Source organism: Heloderma suspectum, chromosome 4 (assembly GCF_057233095.1).
Source record: "Heloderma suspectum isolate Gila_16-S chromosome 4, 16-S_ref, whole genome shotgun sequence".
Lineage (NCBI taxonomy): Eukaryota > Metazoa > Chordata > Lepidosauria > Squamata > Helodermatidae > Heloderma > Heloderma suspectum.
The window spans coordinates 186,075,153-186,096,530 of NC_139461.1; the positions used below are offsets into that span (position 1 = coordinate 186,075,153).

The 21,378-nt window shown below is 49.1% G+C and overlaps 1 protein-coding gene across 2 annotated transcripts in view; it reads left to right on the forward strand.

The window, feature by feature from the left end:
* The first annotated feature begins 1,934 nt into the window (after positions 1 to 1,934).
* Positions 1,935 to 21,378, forward strand: part of LHX9 (LIM homeobox 9) — a 40,986-nt gene continuing 21,542 nt past the window's right edge. Inside the window, exons 1-3 of one of the 2 annotated variants that reach the window (XM_084848205.1) lie at positions 1,935 to 2,300; positions 5,828 to 6,030; positions 10,271 to 10,656. In XM_084848205.1, the coding sequence (XP_084704331.1) occupies positions 2,127 to 2,300; positions 5,828 to 6,030; positions 10,271 to 10,656 (763 nt within the window). In that variant the 5' untranslated portion in view covers positions 1,935 to 2,126. The remainder of the gene's footprint in view (positions 2,301 to 5,827; positions 6,031 to 10,270; positions 10,657 to 21,378) is intronic. The other variant, XM_084848204.1, reaches the window with a different exon arrangement.

The window sequence follows — 21,378 nt, forward strand, 5'->3', positions numbered from 1 at the left end:
GGGGGAGGGAGGCCATCCAGTTGATAATTGCCGGGTTGGGCCCAACCCTAGAGGATCCCGTTTGGAACAAAGGGAAGGGTAGGGTAGGGTAGGGCGCTTCCCAGCTGCACGGAACACTGCCTGCTTGCGCGGAGAAGGAGCGCTGTGCCACTCTGAGGCTTGCTATTTGAATCCCACCAATCCAGCTGATGCAATGAAGAGATCGCCTCAATCACAGGAGAACACGTGAAAGCGAGAAATGGTGAAATCCGCAGTAAATCCTCCCCGCGGGAGGCCCCCTCCACTTGTTCCAGGACTTCCCAAAACTTGGTATAATTCTTCAATCCCCCAAAAGAGATTCTACTACTGAAGTTAACGTCCATCCATCCATTTCTCTCTCTCTCTCTCAGAAGCACATTTCCCTTTCTGTCTTCGTTTAGTTTCCCCCTTCATTCCAACTAGCATCAAAGAATGTTTCCCTGCCCTGTTAAATCTTAACAGCTCTGGAGTTGGATCGAAACCCCATGTTTTAAATACTGAAATGGTATGAAACAGAGGGAAGAAGTCTTCCTTCGGGGCGTCCTAGTCCTTCGCAAGAGAGAAGAAAAGGACAGCGCCAGTCTGCCCAAAAAGGGTGGAAAGTCCTCCTCGCGCCCGCCTCAAGAAAACTCCCCGCCCTCGCCCGCGCCCCGCAGTCTTCCCCCCAAATCAGTCATCGCTCGACATCGCCACGTCCCTTCGCGATTTGTTAACCTGCCTTGCAGTCCTCTGCCTTTTCTGCGGAATGCAGTCAATGCCATGAAACTGGATGGCCTTATTCCGAGGCACTGGAGCTGCTTTGCAACTTTGAGGAGACGATCCGGCTAAACTCGAGCACTTTTAGTAAGGCTATGGATGAGAAAGATGCGCACCCTAATCCTATGCATCTTTTACTCGAAAGTAAGCTCCACTGAGTCGTCCCCCATTCCCCACAACTTTCATAGGGTTTCAGCCTTAGCCACGGACTGAACTCAGTGGGAATTTAACGTGCTTAACTCTGAGTGAATCCTGCCTGCCTGCCTGCCTGCCTCCCCCCCCCCCCTTCCTTCCTTCCTTCTTTCCACCTTTCCCGGTTCCATCACAAGCGTCCCTCCGAGCCAAGTTTCATTCAAAGAAAACCCACCTCATTTCTGCCCCCCCTTCCCCATTGTTAAAATGCGGTTTGAACTTGAAGACTGAACGCTGGGCAGAGATTTGGGGAGGGGTGGAGGGAGAGATGGGTTGGCGAATGGGCGGGTTGGGGAGCAGGAATACAATCTGGGTCCACACCAACCAGTCCCGTAAAAGATCCAGGGTGCTTCCCCCCCATCCCGCACTTTCCTCACCACTGGTGGGTTAAGGGGTCTACATTCCCCCCTCCTCCGGAATATTTGTCACTGCTTGCCCATCACTGTGGGGGCTGGAGGAGTTTGACAGCTCTTTGTTGTCTGTCTAAGAAGAGGTGGAGGGGGGGCTGGTGGCAGCTCATGGGCGAGGACTCCTCCTACTGAATTATCCAAAATGGGCTGGCTTTCGTCTCTAACAAATTGGACAGAGCTTCGGCAAACAGCAGTCCCAAATCCAACCTAGAGGCAACTGGGAAGTTTTCAAGCAACCGGGGATCGCTGCTTTTAAAAACAAAACAAAACACCCCTCCTCCCCCAGCCTCAAAAAACCCAAACCCACCTTCTTCGGCTTTTCTTTGTGTTTTAAAAACGAAACGGCATTGAACTTCCCTGTCTTTGGCCCTAATCGTTTCTGCCGACCCGCTTGGCGGCTCTTTTCCGCAGCCCGCTCAACTTCTTCTTCTTGTCTCTCTCCAGCCCAGGAAGCTTCAGGGCAGCCCCCGCCTTGGTAGTACGCATCGCTTCCCCCACCCATTCCCCTCCTTCCCCCCTTCCCCACCCCCTTTTGGGTTCCGTCTCCTTTTTCTGCCCATCCTCTTCAGGAAGGCGACGGGTCCTTGCGCCGCCAGGCGGGGGGAGCCCCCCAAGACCACCGTCGCCAGCCAAGCCCCGGTCCAGAAGCGCCAGCGTGTACCGGAGCCGGGAAGCCTCTTCCTCGCGGGCCCTCCCCGTCGCCCGGCGATTCGGATGCTCTAAGCCGTGCCAAGACTCTGGGGCCTGTATATGGAAATAGTGGGGTGCCGAGCTGAAGGAAACGCGTGTCCCTTCCGTCCCCCAGCCATGCTTTTCCACGGCATCTCCGGAGGCCACATTCAGGGCATCATGGAGGAGATGGAGAGAAGGTCCAAGAGCGAGTCCCGCTTGGCCAAAGCGAGCCAGATGAACGGCCGGGAAGCGGTAAGCAGCGGCGGGAAAATCTGGAACTTTTTCCGGGGAGGGATAAAAGAGGGACACCCCCCCCCACGAACCGGGGAGAGAAGGGGGGCAGGGGTTAGGGAGAAAAGGGGGAAATCACACAGGCAGCCCCCTCCCTGCGAGGAAAACAGTAATTGACCAAAATCTCACCGCAGCATCGTCTCCAAATATCGGACAAAACCGTCCTAGTGTCAAGGTTGAAACGATCTTGCTCTACAAGATCGTTTCTTTCATGTAACTCTCGGGAAATTGGATTAAAAACAAAACAAAATACAACAGGTTAAAATAATATTTTCCCACTCTCAGTTCCGAAATATTCCTATTCTGCTGTTTGGTGGTTTGGTTTTTTTAAACCGCGAACAGAGATGGTTACAGTACGATCCTGAGAATGATGACTAAGGAGTAAGCCCCACTGAATTGAGTAGATCTTACTCCCAAGTTAGTGTCCAGCCTTATTCGTGCGCATTTAAAAAAATTGTTTTAAACATTAAGAGAAAAGTAAGGGTCAGGATAACACCGACGTCCCGTATCTCGGTTGTAAGAAGTTACTAGCGAACGCATACCTTGGATTCAGTGAGATTTACTTCCGAGTAAACCTGCTTAGTCTTTGGCTGTCCGGTGCCCATTGCTTGTCCGCACAGGCTTCAACGAGCTCAAGGTTGGTTGGATCATATCTCCATTTATTAATTTTTAATTAGTCGGCCCGTTATACCCTTGCAGATCGGTAAACAAACTTGTTTACTCCCTTTTATGTTATGGACTGACACATCCATCGGAAAGTAGGTCTTGTGGATTCGATGGGAATCTCTCTCCTGCAGGGTCGCAATCTTAAAACAAACTTACCAGGAAGTAAGTCCCATTCAACCCAGTGAGACCGATTTCCGAATAAATCTGATTAGAATCGGGATTTACCATCCTTGACTAACACGAAGGGCATTAGGAACTGCTCTCGTTGTGGGAAGCTTAGGAGGAGTAATTTGTATATTGGCTTAATTTTACACGCTGGTGTAATTTACTCCCCCCATCCAACCGCATCCCAACTCCAATGAGGACAAGAATGGCCCGAGCAGCAGGATTCTCAACAAGGTACTTGGTTAGGGGGTATTGAATTCCTCGGGATTTACTTTCAAGGAAGTTCAAAATCATTTGTAAAGACTCATGCGGCTTTAGAAGTCTGCTTTACTATTAATACATTAAAAAAACAACTATTCCGAGGTCGAAGATCCCAGATTGTTTTAAAAGATAAATTTCTTTTTAATTATTTGGATACTGGAAATTCATTTCGGCTCCTTTTACTTAAAAAAAGGGGGGGAGGCCTTATCCTCGCTTGGCGAGGCCGCTCTTAAAAGATTTGAGCTTGTAAAAAAAGTACTGATGGAGACTGAGCGAAATCCACAGAACGGAGGAATGTATAGGGAAGGAATATTTTCCTCCGCTTCCGGAAATGATTATATATATATTCCAGTTAATAATTTCCCCAGAATCATATTATTTAGCATTAACTAGATAGAGAAGTAGAGACTGAGTCGCTTCCTTTCAGATTATTTAATTCTCCGGGAACTGAGCTGAGAGAAAGAGGGGAGGGAGGGGAGTGTGAATAAGGAAGTTTTCCTTCGCTCCTAAATCTCAGGACTTCCGTTGGGCACTCACAATGAACCGAAGTAAGAGCCTGCCGGAGGCTGTGCTTCACCTCTTTGAATTGGTCTCCCCCCCCCCCATCAAGTTCATTAAGGAAGGGCTTTATTGGCGTTTCAAGCGCTTTGCCTCCCTCCGATTGTTTTTTTTTGGGGGGGAGGGGGGTTGTCCCAAGTAGAGAAGAAAAACATTCCTCCCTTTTTTGTTGTTCCACGGTTCTTGTTTTGTATTTCATTTCGTTTCGTTTTATTTGATTTGATTACTCTGGTGAAGGTTTGCATGGCTTTCCTCCAAGATTTAAGTCTTCCCACCACCCCTGTCGAGATTTCAAAAGATAAAATCGAAGGGAGTAAAACGAAAAAATCGGCACCAAAACACCCCCGCCCCCATCCATTCAAATTTTAATAGGCCGTTGTAGACCTAATACACCCACACTTGCCTTCTTTTTTCATGGAATTTTGGATGGGAAAACAAACTGGCGAAAGGGATCTTTCCAAGGGAGAGGGCGAGAGGAACGACGTTTTAAATAAGCAAAGACCCAGGGAACAACAACAACAACAACAACAACAACAACTTTGATCTCCGTTTTGCATTCCGCCCTCTTAACAGTCCCCGACATCCCCTTTTCCAAACTTCTGCAGCTCGGCCCAAATCGTGGCGCCCGGGCTGTGATCAGCTTTCCAGGCTGTATATCCCAGGGAAGATTTAGGCTTGCAGCCCGATCCTGGGCAGGTTTCCTCGGAAGTAATTGTCCACTCGAGCGAGGCTCGCTTTCCAGTTAATCGACAGATGGCTGGGGGGTCGGCCTCCTAATCGGCAGGAGACGAAGGGTCGGGTTGCCTCTCGGTTTTTCCACCCTCGTCCCTCTTGTTCGGAAAGAAGCTTCCCCCCACCCCCTTCGCCACACGACTCAGGAAAGGGAGTTCCAGAGACAGCGGGCAGGAAGAGAGTGAAATCCTCTCTTTTGGGGCTATGCGACCATCCGCCGTCAAAGCCCAGCTCTGGCAACCGATCTGATTCCGAGGGCGCCCGCCTCTCCCGAAAGCTGCGTCCAAAGATCGACTTCTCTGCCTTTCCAGTAGACCCGCAGAAAGTCCAACGTTTAGATCCTTGGAGATCACTGCCTGCTCTATCCGAGTTCAAAAACAAAGGGTAAAATCCAACATAAGACCTACTTGGAGCAGACCCATTCACTTCAATAGTTCTACTCCAAGTAGGCCTTACGTTGGATTTTACCCAAATAAAATTACTCCCCAAACCGGTTTGTTTTCGACGATGACCGAGTTGATCGGGATTGAGGCCATTGCAATGAAATATTAAATTGGATATTGGGGGGCGGGGAGGGGCGGTAAACGGAGCCAGGAGAGAGAGCCATCCAGATTTTCCCAGCAGAAGTTCCTCAGTTCGAGACACAATGGATCGGATTGCACCTAACAGTCCAATCCTGCACATGTCTACTCAGAAGTAAGTCCAACTGAGTTCAACGAGACTTATTCCCGGGTAAATTGGTACAGATTACAGAATGGTTTACAGGCAGACCAAGTTAACTGAAGTTAGGTCCCACTCAAAACAATGGGGCAAAGTTAGTCATGAGTTCACTTAACTCCGGTTGGGAACCAAGTGCAACTAGGGCTGTGATCCTAAACCCATTTACTTGGGCGTGAGCAGCATTCAAAACAATTAAGACTTACTTACTCCTGAGCAGACCTGTCTAGGATCAATTTAAAGTCTGGCGTCAGGCCCTTGCCTGTATTTTTGACAAGGGGACCGTCTCGAAGCGACTCAGTGTAGTTGGTCTGCTTTTCCTCCCTCCCTTTTTGTTTTGATATCCCTATGAGCGTTTACAGCTGTGTAATGTTTCATTTATTTTGCAGAACGTGCCCCCTCTGAGCCCCGAGAAGCCGGCCCTCTGCGCAGGGTGTGGTGGCAAGATCTCCGACAGATATTACCTTCTGGCTGTAGACAAGCAGTGGCATCTCCGGTGTCTTAAATGCTGTGAATGTAAACTGGCGTTGGAGTCAGAACTCACCTGCTTTGCCAAGGACGGCAGCATTTACTGCAAGGAGGATTACTACAGGTACAACACCCCGGGGGAGGGGAGGAGGGGGAAAAGGCCCCGTTTCGGGAAGACTACATGGCACCAGGGTAGAACACCCCCCCTTTCAACCCAACTGCAAAGGTAGCTTCAAAGCTCCACAATAGCCGAACCCTTGGAGGAACGAACCCCGTTAACGAACCCCGTTAAGGAGCCCGCGAGGATTCACACGAACATGCATTTCATCTGAGTTCTCCTCGTCTGATGACTTGGAGCCAGTTCACACAGGCATGTGTTTCGAGTTCGTCATTTTACACTGGATTATTGGCCACTCGGTGCTGGCTCTTACATATAGAGGGTCTCACTTCACCACTGAAAATGGAAGGCAGCTTTTCACGTGTGAATGCGACCCTCTTCACAGTTATGGGACCCCCAGCAAGAACTTCCGCAGCGTCTCCAGTGCTGTGCTTTTCAGTGGAGTTTGGGTTCACAAAGTTGGGTGCCATTTATCCAGTGTGGAGCAATGAACTGGTGCACATGTATGTGTAACCCAGTCTTGATGCCTCTGGACTGAACGTGTGAACTGCCTCTGTTGGAAAAATAATAATAATCGAGTGATATAAAAGTCCTGCCCGAGATTTTAGAACTGCGATGATGACTCCTTCATATAATTTCACTTCGTGGCTAAGCGTGCCTGCGTGAATCAGGTCTGATGATTTGCAGCAGAATGTGTGAACTGGCTCCACATAAAAGTATGCGGACATGGCCAGATTGCAGTGCTTGACCTGTGAGGGATCATTCACACGTGCAGATTACTCTTTGAAGGGTGCACGTGTGAACAAAGCCCCGGAGGTGGGCTGCAGAATGCAAATCCAGATCTTTTCCTTCGTGTGGGCAAGTAGAGAGGGGGCTTTAGCTTTTGTTGCCCAGCATGGGACACTGGCTGGGAGGTTCTGTCTTCTCTACTGACCTTCAACATGTCTTCCTCCTCCTGGATGACCTGTCTGCTTAGAGCAGGCATCGGGGCACAACTCAAACCACAGGAGGGGGGCGGGGGGAGGCTTGAAACATTGTCCCCAAAAAGGTGTGTGCCTACGTGAACCACAGAATCCTTATATGTCCCTACAAAATGATGACATGTGATTCTGATGGCACCGGTGACCCCTGCTTGCAGCAAGCAAGGGCAGACAGGCATGTGTTGCTGATTCGCCAAGTCCCTCTGGAAAGGGCTGGTGTCACTTCTGGACTGGAGAATCTCACTTAGGCCAGCAGTAGGACCAGTGAATACACAATCCACCCACCCCCTTCCCCAGATCCTTTCTGTGCAAGCAGATCAGGCCCGCCCGTGGGGCAGCCTGGCCTCTCTCTCTGGTTAGCGCTTGGCCTCTCTCTCTGGTTAGCGCTAAACTGCCATCAGACAAGCCCTGGTTTTGTTTTCCTGTGAAAGAGACATATCTGGATTTTGCCACCTCCCTCGAAACCTTTTCGAGTCAATTAATACTCCTTTTTTTTTTACACCTGAACTCTAAGCTTCCTTGGAACAATTTCCTATTGATTTCCATAATTTAATGTAATTTTACTTCCAAGTGAAATGGGCCTAGAATCATGCCTGTTTACTCAAAAGTAGAAAGTAAAACTCCCAGTGAGTTCAATGAGACTTGTTCTTAAACCATAAAAAGAGAGAACAAAACAATCCAGAAATGTTGTTTTCCTTCCCTTATGGTTCTTTCGTCCCCTTCCAATATATAAATATTTGAACTGCGATTGAGAGAAAGATCCCCAAGTGAACCTAAAACGAAGCAATATTAAGCATTATTTCTAACGCTTCGCCTACTCGCCTCTCCTAAAAGAAACCAACAGTTGTTAAAGGCACAGAAGATTAACCACTACGGTGTGTTTGCCTGGACCAAATTTAGTAGGCTTAGAATTACACCAACCTTCCAGTTCCACAAGATTCTTCCTCGGGGAGAAGGATCAGTAGCAGGAATGTAATGTTCAAGTAACCGCACAAACCCATCCTTGTCTACTCGCCCCATAGAATTCAATGGGACTCATTCCCAAGTTGTGGGTAGAGAGGATTGGCGCCTAAACGTAGGGGCAGATAACCGTGAGCAGGGCCCGGTCTTCCGGCCCTTTCCTTCCACCCCCGGCCTAAACGCCTTGGTGTGAGCAAAGGCCCGCGCTGGTCAGCTGAGAGCCTGCCTGCCGAGTCGCGGCTCCTCCCCTGCCCCTGCTCGCCTCCTTCTTCACCGAGCGGAGAACGGCAGAGGCGGACCCGGCCCACGGCTCAGGCCTCTGGGGGAAATGTGCAGGATTTGCTTTGCTCGCAGTGCGGGTAGAGATTCGCCCCACAGCTGCCATTGCCTAGATTAGGGGCTAGCCTCGGGAATGTTTCGAGGAGCCCCTTAGAAGAAGCAAGAACTTAACAGAGTCAGCCCGAGAGCATTTCTGAGCGCGTGCAGAGTGCATTTGCTGTCGTTTTAAAATAGCAACTAAGGGCGCAATCCTATGCACGTTTAGACAAAGTCCTACAACTCCCAGCATTCCCCTGGCTGGGGAATGCTGGGAGTTGTAGGACTTTTGTCTGTCTAAACGTGCATAGGATTGCGCCCTAATTCTCAGGGCCCAGAGAGAGAGAGAGAGGGAGGGAGAGAGGGAATTTGAGGCTGTGCCTTCTTTGCAAGACAGGAGAGGTTCTTGGGAACCTCTCCTGTCTCCTCCTCCTCTCAGCCATGCAGGGCCAAGGCATATACGCTTCCTTTTCTTTGGGGTCCTCTCTCTTTCTGGTTCTGAACCCTGCCTGGCTTTACAAACAAGAAAATGGACTTCTGCTCTACCAAGTAACTATGCAAGATTTAATCGATTAACAAGCTAGTCAGAACGTTTTAAAGATATTATATATCCTTTTCCCCACACATCTTTAAAAAAGCCATCTCCCACCTTCCCTCACACGTCTCTTCTAAGATGGGGGCCTGGAATCACACCATCACCAGGCACCATCTAAAAGCCAAGGATGCTTTCCCCAGCTTTGGAAAAGAATGGCTTCTTCGTTGCAAATGTATGCAGATGTAATTTATTAAAAGTCGTGAAATTAACCGAGCAAGATTTCTTTAACTAGGAGACAGCCAATGCCAAGGGGCGTAAAATCCCTTTGCTTCTTAAAAAAAAAAAAGTGTTTGGGGGAGTGCTGGTGCTGCCATTTTGATAGTATTGCTGTAGTAATGAGGAAAGGGCACCTGTATAGCAAAAGTCCACGTACAGGAAGTATGGAAAAGAGGTAAAAATGGATTGGACTGTCAATGCGGAATGCATTAACAGTCCAATCCCATGCACGCCTGCTCAGAAGTAAGTCTCATTGTTTTCAACGGAGCTTTACTCCCAGGTAATTCTGTGTACTAGGATTGCAACCCTAAGAGACTGTTGGGATGCTTTTGGGCACGACCCACCCAAAGGTCAGCACTGATTAAAAATCTAATGATTCCAAAAGGAGCATTAACTTTTTCCCAGTGGAAATTAATGGGGCATAACGGGAAATCTGATGCATGTTTTATAAGTCCCGCTGCGCTCACTGGGTCGTCTTCGCAGGGAAGGGTGCGCAGCAGTGAAATCCCAGATACATGTTTACTCAGAAGTAACCCCACTGAGTGCCATGGCACTTACTCCCAACCAGGTAAGTAAGGGTCTATAGGATTTCAGCTTTTGCCCCTTTTTTTCTTGAGGTCAGGTCTTGTCTGCTGCTCTTTCTCACTTTAACGCCCAAGGCCAGACTCCCCCGCCCCCGCTCCCCCCCCCCGCTTCAAATAACGTGGAGGAATCTCTGCGCTCCTCTCTGGAAGCGGGCCCCCGAAGTCTCCTTTTCTCGCCAGATGGTGTGAACTCGGAAAGCTCCCCTGCTCCGGATTCTGGGGACTCTCCATCCAGAGCGTCACCCTTTTAGGCCGCAATCCTAGGCACAGGCACATGGGAGTAAGCCCCACTCAGCAGACTGGGGCTCACTTCTGGGTGGAGGCGGCATGGGATCGCGCTGTTAAAGGTCATTTTGTTGTGTCCTGAGCAGCCACCGCCAGCTGCCGCGTTGTCGCCCGGGGCCTTTGCCCCCGCTTGGCAGCCCCGGCGCTGCCTCTGAGCCCGCCCAGGCGCTCCCGCGTTTGGCCCCCCGGGCCGTCCGCTCCTGCGCGCCGCAGCCCGACCGGCCGCCGCGCCCGGGGCCTTGGCGGGCCGCGGGGACGGGCTCGCCGCCTCGTGGCCGGACGCCGCTAACTGGGCGCGCTCTTCCCTCCAGAAGGTTCTCCGTGCAGCGCTGTGCCCGCTGCCACCTGGGCATCTCGGCCTCGGAGATGGTGATGCGGGCCCGGGAGTCGGTCTACCACCTGAGCTGCTTCACCTGCACCACGTGCAACAAGACGCTGACGACGGGCGACCACTTCGGCATGAAGGACCACGCCGTCTACTGCCGGGCGCACTTCGAGAGCCTCCTGCAGGGCGCCGAGGCCGCCGCCTACCCGCCCCCGCAGCTGAGCTACACCGAGCTGGCGGCCAAGGGCGGCGGCGGCGGCGGCGGCGGCCTGGCGCTGCCCTACTTCAACGGCACCGGCACCGTCCAGAAGGGCCGGCCCAGGAAGAGGAAGAGCCCGGCCCTGGGCGTCGATCTCGTCAGCTACGGTTCAGGTGGGTGCCGCCCGGGCTGCTCTCGGCGGCTGCCGAGGAGCCGGGCTGCAGCGGGAGCGCCAGCCCCAGGCCTCCTTCAGGGACGAGCCCGTCTCCCCTCTCGGGCGGGGACGGGGATGGGGATGCGTCTGCCCGAGCCTCAAAAGTCGCCCTACGCGCGCCAAAGGCCCCTTCACACGTTATCTTTGATATACACGGGTAGGACGAACAGCGTGCGCCATTTTCTTGAATGATACCAGAGCCGGGTTTTCTCCGGCTCCCTGCAGCGACCTGGGTGAATCGCAGAGGAATGCTCCTGTTGGTCCTTTTCTGTTGGTCCTTCCCCCCAAACCCCCTCCCCTTCGTGGTTCCTTAAAACAGCCTTCTCCAACCTGGTACTCTCCAAATGGTTTGGACTACAACTCCCAGCATTCTTGACCATTGCCCATGCTGGCTCATGGGCTTTGACGTTCAAAATATCTGAAGGGCACCAGGTTGGGGGAGGCTAAGAAACCCGCTAGCAGAAGCTAGATTGGATTCAGTGTAGGTCCAATTATCACGTGAGAACCCAGCCCGCAAGACGACAACCCTGGCGCGCTTCTCCGAGGAGTCGCAACACAACCCTAGACATCTTTTCTCAGAATTAAGTCCCATTGAGCTGAATGGGCTTTGCTCCCCAGGGAGTGGGTTTAGGACTGCGACCTAATGGAACTCGATGGGATCTATTTCGGAGCAAATGGAACTCGATGGGATCTATTTCGGAGCAAATATTCCACCTTCCTTTGGTTTTCCTGGTGTTTGTTTTCCCTTATAGTTTTAGGATCTCGTTTACACGGGGCAAAGGGCAACATCTAGAAGGACTCACCTTGGATGTAACCAGGGGCGGATATCAGATTTCTTATTGCTATAGGAAACGTATTTGCAAAAGGTATTTTTTTCCCGCCAGTTAGGTGCCTATCCCCCCGCCCCTTTTCCTATCCTTTACTTTAAATCGACTTGATCTGGGAGGGAAAAGTTTAATTTAAATCCAAAATTGGTTCTTTCCCGCTAAATGGAATAACTTTCAGATTCCTATGGAGCTTTTGAATCTTCAAAACATTCCGTACAAACTATATTCTTGTAATCCTCAAAACAACGCTGTAAGGTAGGGCAGTATTATTCCCGTTCAGATGATAAACTGAAAGAGTGGATTTTTTTTTTTTAAAGCCTCATAGTTTGTGGTGGAGGTAGGATTGGACTTGGGGACTGTCTGATCAGTCTCTTACAGCGGCAAACCTAGGCAGGTCGACTCAGAAGTAAGTCCCACTGGGTTAGAAGGGATTACTCCCAGGTGTATAGGATTATATAGTAGGACTACTCCCAGTGCATAGGAGAGCCCACTGAACTCAATGGGATCTACTTCTGAGCAGATTTCGCTGTTAGCCACTACGCCACCACACCAACTCGGAGACGTTCTCTTCTCTCCTACTTCCCTTCTCGGTAACCAGACAGAGCAAATTAATGACTTGGAAGTAGATGGCCGGTTTGTGATTAAATAATCTGTAATATAACATTAACGCGCGCGGGGGGGGGGGATCGTTGTACTAGATCCCAAGCGCCTTGATGACTACAAATGAGATACAGAAATGGTAACATTCGATCATAATCACGAACCAGCCCCAGTTAAATCGCACTATTTGGGAGATGGCGCAGTGCAATCCTAGTCGTGCCTCCTAAGAAGTCAACCCCTATTGAATTTAATGGGACTTAACGCCCAAATGTAGGGAGCGCATAGGAGAGCACTCTCTGCTTGCCACTCTGCTCTTTTGCAGAGGCAGAAGGGCCAAGAGAAAAGAGGACCCCTTTGGTATGGAGGAACCTCCCCTCGAATTCGAAGCGGGCCCCGAGCGGGGAACAAAATCAGTTCGATGTGCGAAGGAGAGTGACGCCCAACAAACTCCGCACGAGTCGTGCAATCGCCCTTCCAAAGGCGTCGCCCTTCGCCTGCGCTGGGCGCTTTTTGTTCGATTTTCTCAACTAGATGGAGGCGTTTTTCACGCGCGCCACGACGGGGAGGATGGGAATCTGAGGAAGGGAAACGCGAGGCGGGGCGCTGGTCTCCCGGTGGATTCCCTCCGGCACGGAATCGAAAGAAGAGTCCCGGGTTATAATCCGGAATCATTCCTCTGGAACAACTCCCCCCTTCGCTGTACTCGCCATCGTCTGCGGAGGCTGTGCTCGCCTTTCCAATCCGCTTCCAAAGTGCTGTGTGCGTACCCGAGGCCGCCGCTCCGGTTGAGGGCACAAAGCCGCCCCCTGGGCCGGGCCGGGCCGGGCCGGGCCGGCCCCCGAGCGACTCGCAGCCGGACCGTTCCCGGCCCTCTGAGGCGGGGGAAAGCAGGAAGCCGAGCTTCAATTGTTCGCTGTTACTTAGAGAGGACATCGGCATCTCCGGCAGGGGAGCCGCTTCGAGGCCAGGCGAGGTGCAGCCGGGAAGCGGTGGAGCGCCTCGCCGGCTGGGCAGGATCGGCGGAAAGGGCAGGACATGGGGGTGGGGAGGGGGCTTCCCTAATTTTGTGCGTGACAGATGCACTATACGCGGAAGAACTAAATAGAGAAATGCACTATATGTGGTATACTGCTAAAGATACATGAACTGCATTTATCTGCACGATAGATCCTGGCCCCGGGCTGCCATCCTAGGCACGCGGCCCTCGGAAGGGCTTGCTTCAGAGGAAACCTGCCTTACTTTGGGTTCCCACACGCCGATCGTATTCGCCAGGCAGCGGCGAGTCCTTTAAAAGGATTTGAGCCCGATCAAGCCCAAGTTGCAGGCCCTTTTTAAGTCCCCGTGCAGTGTCCGGTGGAGGTTCTCCGCGCGTTTCTTTTGGGGAAGCCCCGTGAACCACAGTGAAATTTCCTTCTGCGTAAACCTGAGGCTTAAGGATGCAATCCTGTTTACTCCGAAGTAAGCCCCATTGAGTTCCATGGGGGCTTACTCCCAAGTAGAAGTGCAGAGGGCTGCGGCCCTCGAAGCGCCCCCCCTGGGTTGGGTTGTATCCTTTGTTTCCAAAGAAGCGTGCAAGGAAATACAAAATCACCATCCTAATCCTAACCCCATTGTTTGAAAACTGGCTTTCAGTAGGGACTTAGTGGCATGTAGTATAGGCTTAGGCTCAGGGTATCCCAGATTCCACGCTTCTCTTCCTCCTCCCCGCATTAACACAACTTGCTTCTACCGCTTCCCCTCCCCCCTTCTTTTTTAATTTAATGCGCCCTTTTATCTCCTCAGCCGCTTAATTCTCGGCTTGGTGGCGTCAATTTCGTTACAAGCGTTTCTTTTCGTTCCAGAATGGCTTGGGTTTGGGGAACAAAGCACTCCTCTTGTGAGAAGACCGCCACAGAAAGCCCCCCACTTTAGGAGACAGAAACAAAAAAAACCACTCCGTGGGTTTTTGGAAAGTCATACTAGTGGGTGGGGGGAGCGCAGAGAGGCGGAAAAGGTGAAAACAAGATGGCTTGGGGCTAACTCAAGGATTTCTAACCTTTTCCCCAAATGACATCCTGCCCGGAATTTCTTAAAGATAAGAAATTGTGTGTGTGTGTGTGTGAGAGAGAGAGAGGAATGCAATTGGTATCATCCATCATTTCCAATTCTGTTGAAAAAGTAACGGAATTATACACAACACACAAACTCATCAACCGGTGTAGTTTTCCCAATTAGGCAACCTCGATCTTTGTAACAGACAGCGCAATCCTATGCATGTTTACTCAGAAGTAAATCCCACTGAGTTGAATGGGGTTTACTCCCGGGTAAGTGAGGAGAGGACTGCAGCCTGGCCAATGCATTGTAGAGCAGATCAATGGATTGCAGTGTGAGGGTTAATGAGGAAAACCGTTAATTAATAAGAAAAAAGAACATTTGCCTAAATGTTCCTTTCAGAGACTTCAACCTCAGTCATAGGCATGGTTGCCCAGATGGACCCACCACTGCAGTTCAGTGGGACTTCCTGTTAGTACACACAGCATTGCAGCCTGAAAATCCCATAGGATTCAATAGGAGAATTAAGCACCTGTGTGTATTTCTCCCTAACGATATTAATAGGACTTAAAGATGCTTAATGCTGGCTGGATTGTACCCAAAATAAATCTGGGCTACCTGTTATTGGAGGGTGTAGAAAGAGGCCAACCTTGCAGTCATGCAGAAATGAACAGGCAAATCAGATTATATACCCACTCTGATGATTCTGCTCTGTTCCTGACCTGAATGGCCAAGAGGTAGGAAGGCCAAAACAAGAGTGGCACCGACAGACTCAGGGCTGTCATCCTGCTCCCATAGTTGTGCAACTATGCACAACTCTACAATGCGTTCTGTAAGAGTGCAGTTGCAGCAGCACAGGGAATCGCAGGCCAAAAGAGCTGGTTAAAAGTGCAGCCCTATGCATGTTTAGACAGAAAAAAGCCCTACAGTTCTCAGCATTCCCCAGCCAGCATGTTTGCCTAAACATGCATAGGATTGCATCTGAAGTCAGTTTCCTCCCCCGCTCCCAGCAGAGTACCTTGCAAATGTGCTGGACTACAACCCCTCTGATCCCCATCACATCCAATGGCTGTACTGGCTAGGGATGCTGGGATTTATACCCCCAACACACCTGGAAGGCACCAGGTAGGGGGAAGCTGTGTTCGGTCGACCTCACAGACTGGCCCTGAGAGCAACTTACACATTTCCCACATTCGTAGTGGAAAGGTAAAAACCTACACTGGCCAAAGTGGGCACTGTATTTGGAAACAGCTGTCTTCTGCTTCCTGTTCCCCATTAACAAGATTCTCATGCCACACAAACAGGGCAATGGGGTTCCAAAGTCCTGTTAGTGGCTTGTGTGCGCGCGTGCAATCCATTGTCTCTTGTCCCTCTGGAAACATCCTGTGTGTGACCTTAGATTTTCACCCACTCCAAACATGTGCAGTCAGATTCTTACTTCCTAGCCATGCGATCTTCCTGGTTAGACTGCAGCCTTAGGCTGGAATCCTATGCAGGCTTATTCCGCTGTAAGTCCCATTGAATAAAGTGGGAGTGACTTCTGTGTAAATGTGCATTGGGTTGCCTTGTTGCTTGGACAGAGAAGATGATCGCAACATTTGGAGGACGTGTAGTCCAGTTCTCCACGTGGCAGTATCATTTTGCAATGCCCTGGAGTGGGGGTAGGGTGATGCTTGATGAAAGTGCTCCCTCCGAACGTGAAGGTCTCCCTTGCATGAGCTAATATGTCAGGCAGAAGAGAACTCCGAAGCAATTGTATTTCGTTACTTTGGATTATTTTCAATAGCTAATGCATATTTTTGCATTTGTTGCATCCGCAGTTTTCAAGTGAAATCACTACATTGGATAGCATGTGCACTGGATAATGAAATGGTTTTCTGTTCCATTCCACTCTCCCCTGCATCATTAATGTTGACAAGTGGCACATTGTAAGCCAAAAGGCATCCTTGCAGCCTACTCCCTTTTACATATTGACTCAGAAATAAACTCCACTGGGCTCAATAGGACTTATTCCTAAGCAAATGAGTGTATGATTTGCCCTATAACTTGATCCTATGTGTGGGTAGGAAGTTCAACTCAGTTCAGTTGCACTTTTGCCCAGCTCAGTGTTCATGTTTTGCAGCACTGGTAAATGTGCTGTTTGGCCAGAGGATGTTGTTCATTCTGGTAGCCCAGTTGGGATCTAATCATGCTTGTTTTCAAATTCCCCCTTTTCTTAGCCCCCCCCCCCTGCACTTTGGGGTGATATATGCAGATGTGAAAATTGCACCCTGATTGTTATTAAGATATTGCTTCACTGATTCAGTGCCTTTAAGGCCTACAATCCTACGTGGATAAACATCCCCCACATTGAATTTGGGTTTCCTTCTGAGTAAAACATGTGCAGGATTGGGCCACACAGGTTCAGAAATGTAAAGTCATCTATTTAGATCTAGGGCACAAAATGCTGCCTCTTATTCCATGAAAAATGTTATGTGCAAGGTGCTATGTGTGATGAATTAGAGGAGTTAAATGAGGGTATCCAATGCAAAAGTAGAAAGTAGAAAGGAAAGCCACCAAGTGGCGAAATGGATTGGGTGGAGGGGGGTGGTGTGTGTGGGTGTTTTTAAGGCCTCACTGAAAAGAATTTATGTGGCGTTGCACTTCATTGTCCCCACCCATCCTTCTTTTGGGTGTTGAAGCTAAAACAGGAGCCATAACATTTTCCACAGTAAAAAAAATAGCTGCCTCCTCCAAAATTCTAGCTCCCACAAGCTTGTTAGAATTGTCAAACAAATGGAGCAGTGCCCTCTCGCGGCTTCTGATGGGAGAAGCCCTTCTCCGGGAGGGGGTGGGGAGGAGAAGAGATGCGTCTGTTTTTATTTGGAGTTGTCTGCTGCTGCTACCGCTGCTGTGTTGGCCTGAAATGTGAGAGACAATGGAGTAAAGATGACATATTTGAACAGGACAACTTTCTCCCATTTGCCAAGCTTCCTTGTATTCAGATCAAAACAGAAATACGCTGGATCGGAGTTTCTTTGCAAGATCTGGGGCTGCTGTGTTAAGACTTGGAAGGGCCCCTGTGCTTTTTCAAGGGTTGCCTAGAAGGAAGGCTTTTTGCCAGGTGTGCTTTGCCCATTCATAATGCTGCCACAAATCAACTTCCCCAGGTCCATATAAAAGAACAATAATAATGGAGGAGGCACCCTTAATTGGGCTCTAGTCCAGTCTTCTTTTTCCAGGGAAATTGGCTTGCTCAAGATTCAGTTTAAAGATGTATATAAAGATCCTGCCCAAATCAGGAGCTTTGGCCCACCAGTGTGGCACCTGTCCTTGCTCTGGTTCTAGGAAGTGCAGATTAAAAGAAGAAGTGTGACATAAGGATTGGAGGCAGAGTGAATAAGGGCACAATCCTATGCAGGTTGAGACAGAAAAAAAGTCCTACGACTCCCAGCATTCCCCAGCCAGCAAGTTCTAGGACTTTTTTCTGTCTAAACCTGCATAGGATTGAGCCCTAAGGGATCTATCGGGCCAAAGAATGCAGCTTTTACACGTCGCCCAGATAAATGGTTCAGGTTCTAAAGGCAGTTTTACACATGCCCTCCGGGTCGCCAACTGCCCTGCTCCTGTGCCTTTAACAGCACCTTGGTCTGTCCGAATCAGCAGCTGATGCTTTTCGAGGCATGGAGATAAATATGATCATCTGCTAATTGGTGCAAATCCAACTTTTGTTATAAAGGGGTGTCTGGGTGGGTGATTTGAATCAAAAGCTGGCAAATCTATATGACGCTCAAAGTGATTTTTATGTTGCCCATATTAATAACAACTATGTAAAACGTACCCTACAGTGGCTAGGATGTGCATTTGGATTTTCAGAACCTTCTCTTCTACTTTTAGTTCCATTAACAACATTCATATATATATATTATAAACAAAAAGCTCAAGAGAGGCAGATGCAGAAAGGTGCTTTCATGTATGAAAGCCTCATTCACGTGAGTTAGTGAGAATTGGATTGCAGCCTAAAGCTGCAAATGCCATGTATGCCTGTTGTTGTTCAGTCGTTCAGTCATGTCCGACTCTTCGTGACCCCATGGACCATAGCACGCCAGGCCTTCCTGTCCTGCGCTCTCTCCCGGAGCGTGCTCAAGTTCATATTCATTGCATCCGTGATGCTATCTAGCCATCTCATCCTCTGCCGTCCCCTTCTCCTTTTGCCTTCAGTCTTTCCCAGCATCAGGGTCTTTTCCAGGGAGTTTTCTCTTCACATTAGGTGGCCAAAATATTTGAGCTTCAGCTTCAGTATCTGTCCTTCCAATGAGCACTCAGGGTTGATTTCCTTTAGGATGGACTGATTTGACCTCCTTGCAGTCCAGGGGACTCGTAAGAGTCTTCTCCAGCACCACAGTTCGAAAGCATTGATTCTTTGGCGCTCAGCCTTCCTTATAGTCCAGCTCTCACAGCCATACGTTGCTACTGGGAAAACCATAGCTTTGATTATACGAACCTTTGTCGGCAAGGGCATGTCTCTGCTTCTTACTATGCTGTCTAGGTTTGCCATAGCTTTCCTCCCAAGGAGCAAGCGTCTTTTAATTTCATGGCTACAGTCACCGTCTGTGGTGATCTTGGAGCCCAAGAAAATAAAATCTGTCACTGCTTCCATTTCTTCCCCTTCTATATGCCAGGAAGTGATGGGGCCAGATGCCATGATTTTAGTTTTTTTAAAGTTGAGTTTCAAACCAGCTTTTGCACTCTCCACTTTCACCCTCAACAAGGGGCTCTTTAGATCCTCTTCGCTTTCTGCCATTATGGTGGTATTGTCTGCGTATCGGAGGTTGTTGATAATTCTCCCAGCAATCTTAATTCAGATTGAGTTGCTGCCTCCTGAACAATGTTACAGACCTCCATCCATAGTTCCTCAGGCATTCTGTCTATCAGGTCTAATCCCTTAAATCTATTCCTCACCTCCACTGTATATTCATAAGGGATATGATTTAGGTCATACCTGAATGGTTTAGTGGTTTTCCCTACGTTCTTCAATTTAAGCTGAAATTTTGCAATAAGAAGCCCATGATCTGAACCACAGTCAGCTCCAGGTCTTGTTTTTACTGACTGTATAGAGCTTCTCCATCTTTGGCTGCAAAGGACATAATCAATCTGATTTCAATATTGACCATCTGGTGATGTCCATGTGTAGAGTCACCTCTTGTGCTGTTGGAAAAGAGTGTTTGCTATGATCAGTGTGTTCTCTTGGCAAAACTCTATTAGCCTTTGTCCTGCTTCATTTTGTACACCAAGGCCATGCCTGCCTGTTATCCCGGTGATTTCTTGACTTCCTACTTTCGCATTCCAATCCTCTAAGATGAAGAGGACATCTTTTTTTGGTGTTAGTTCTAGAAGGTGTTGTAGGTCTTCATAGAACCGATCAACCGCAGCTTCTTCGGCCTCAGTGGTTGGGGCATAGACTTGAATTACTGTGATGTTGAATGGTTTGCCTTGGATTCGTACTGAGATAATTCTATCGTTTTTGAGATTGTACCCCAGGACTGCTTTTCCCACCCTTTTGTTGACTATGAGTGCTACTCCATTTCTTCTAAGGGATTCTTGCCCACAGTAGTAGATATAATGGTCACCTGAATTAAATTTGCCCATGCTTGTTCATTTTAGTTCGCTGATTCCCAAGATGTCGATGTTCAATCTTGCCATCTCATGTTTGACCACCTCCAGCTTACCTTGATTCATTGACCTTACATTCCAGGTTCCTAAACAATATTGTTCTTTACAGCATCGGATTTTCTTTTCACCACCAGACACATCCACAGCTGAGTGTCCTTTGGCCCAGCCACTATACTCTTTCTGGCGCTACTTGGAAATTCTCTCTGCTCTTCCCCAGTAGCATATTGGACACCTTCCGACCTGAGGGGCTCATCTTCTGGCGTCATCTCTTTTAGCCTTGTCATACGTTCCATGGGGTTTTCTTGGCAAGAATACTGGAGTGGGTTGCCATTTCCTTCTCCAGTGGACCACATTTTGTCAGAACTCTCCACCATGACCTGTCCGTCTTGGGTGGCCCTGCACGGCATAGCTTATGGCTTCACTGAGTTACGCAAGCCCCTTCACCACAACAAGGCAGTGATCCATGAAGGGGCATGTATGCCTATTTGGGAATAAATCCCATTGAGCTCAATGAAGTTCATATCCAAACCAATACATGTGATAGGTTATGTATTTATCTTAATAAATATATTACAGAACAATCCTATACATGTTTACTCAGAAGGAAGTCCTGTCGAGTTTACTGGGGCTTACTCCCCAGGTAAGCGGAACAGGAGCACAGCCTCACTAAAAAATCAAAAATCAAAGCAACTTTCAACACAAACGGGGAAAAGAGACTGGCATTATAAGATACAACATAAAACAAAGCATATACACAATTACATGTCAATGACTAAAATTGATAGTAGCAATGCTGATAATTTAATAGCTGGGAGAATCTTGTTTCTGTATGAATGTTTACAGCTGGTAGCAGAAATCAAGCAAGGAAGTAGCTTGACTACTTTTCCTAGGCAGGGACTGTAGAGGGTGGGTGTGGTGCCAGCATGGAAAAGGCCTTATGCTGTTCTGTGGGGCAGGCCCTACCATCAGGCAGACAGAGGCTGCTGCCTCAGGAAGCAGATTTTGGGTGTCATGAAAGGGCATGACACCCCCAGAAGGTATTTGGTTAGTTATTTTTGTTGTTGTTGTAGTAGTAGTAGTGGTAGTAGTAGTAGTATTTTTACTGCCAGGGATGGGGAAAAGTGCTTGGGGGGTTGTCTGTCGTGTTTGCTAAAGTAACTTGGCTGGCTTTGGGTAATATGCACTTTGACTTGGGTGGTGGGGGGCAGCAGTTGCTGCTTTGCCTCAGGCAGCAAAATGTCTTGGGCTGGTCCCTGCAACTAACCTTTCACTTGAAAACGAGGGACTACAGAGCAAGCCCCAGCCCGCTCCAGGTTCTCATTTCTTTCTCTGATCTGTTGGAAATCACCTTCCCCGAACTCAGTCTTTAGTACTGATAGCAAATTCTTTCTCTGAGTGTGGATCCTTATTTAGCCAAAACAGTATCATCCATGCATAAGAAGGCTGCAAACCCGCAAGGTTTGCAGAAATATATATAGTAAGAAAAAACCCTAAGTAGCGGAAACACTCCTCTGAACATTTCAGTGAGGACTGAATATGCTCAGTGGATGTAGAATGCTGGTTGACTGTTG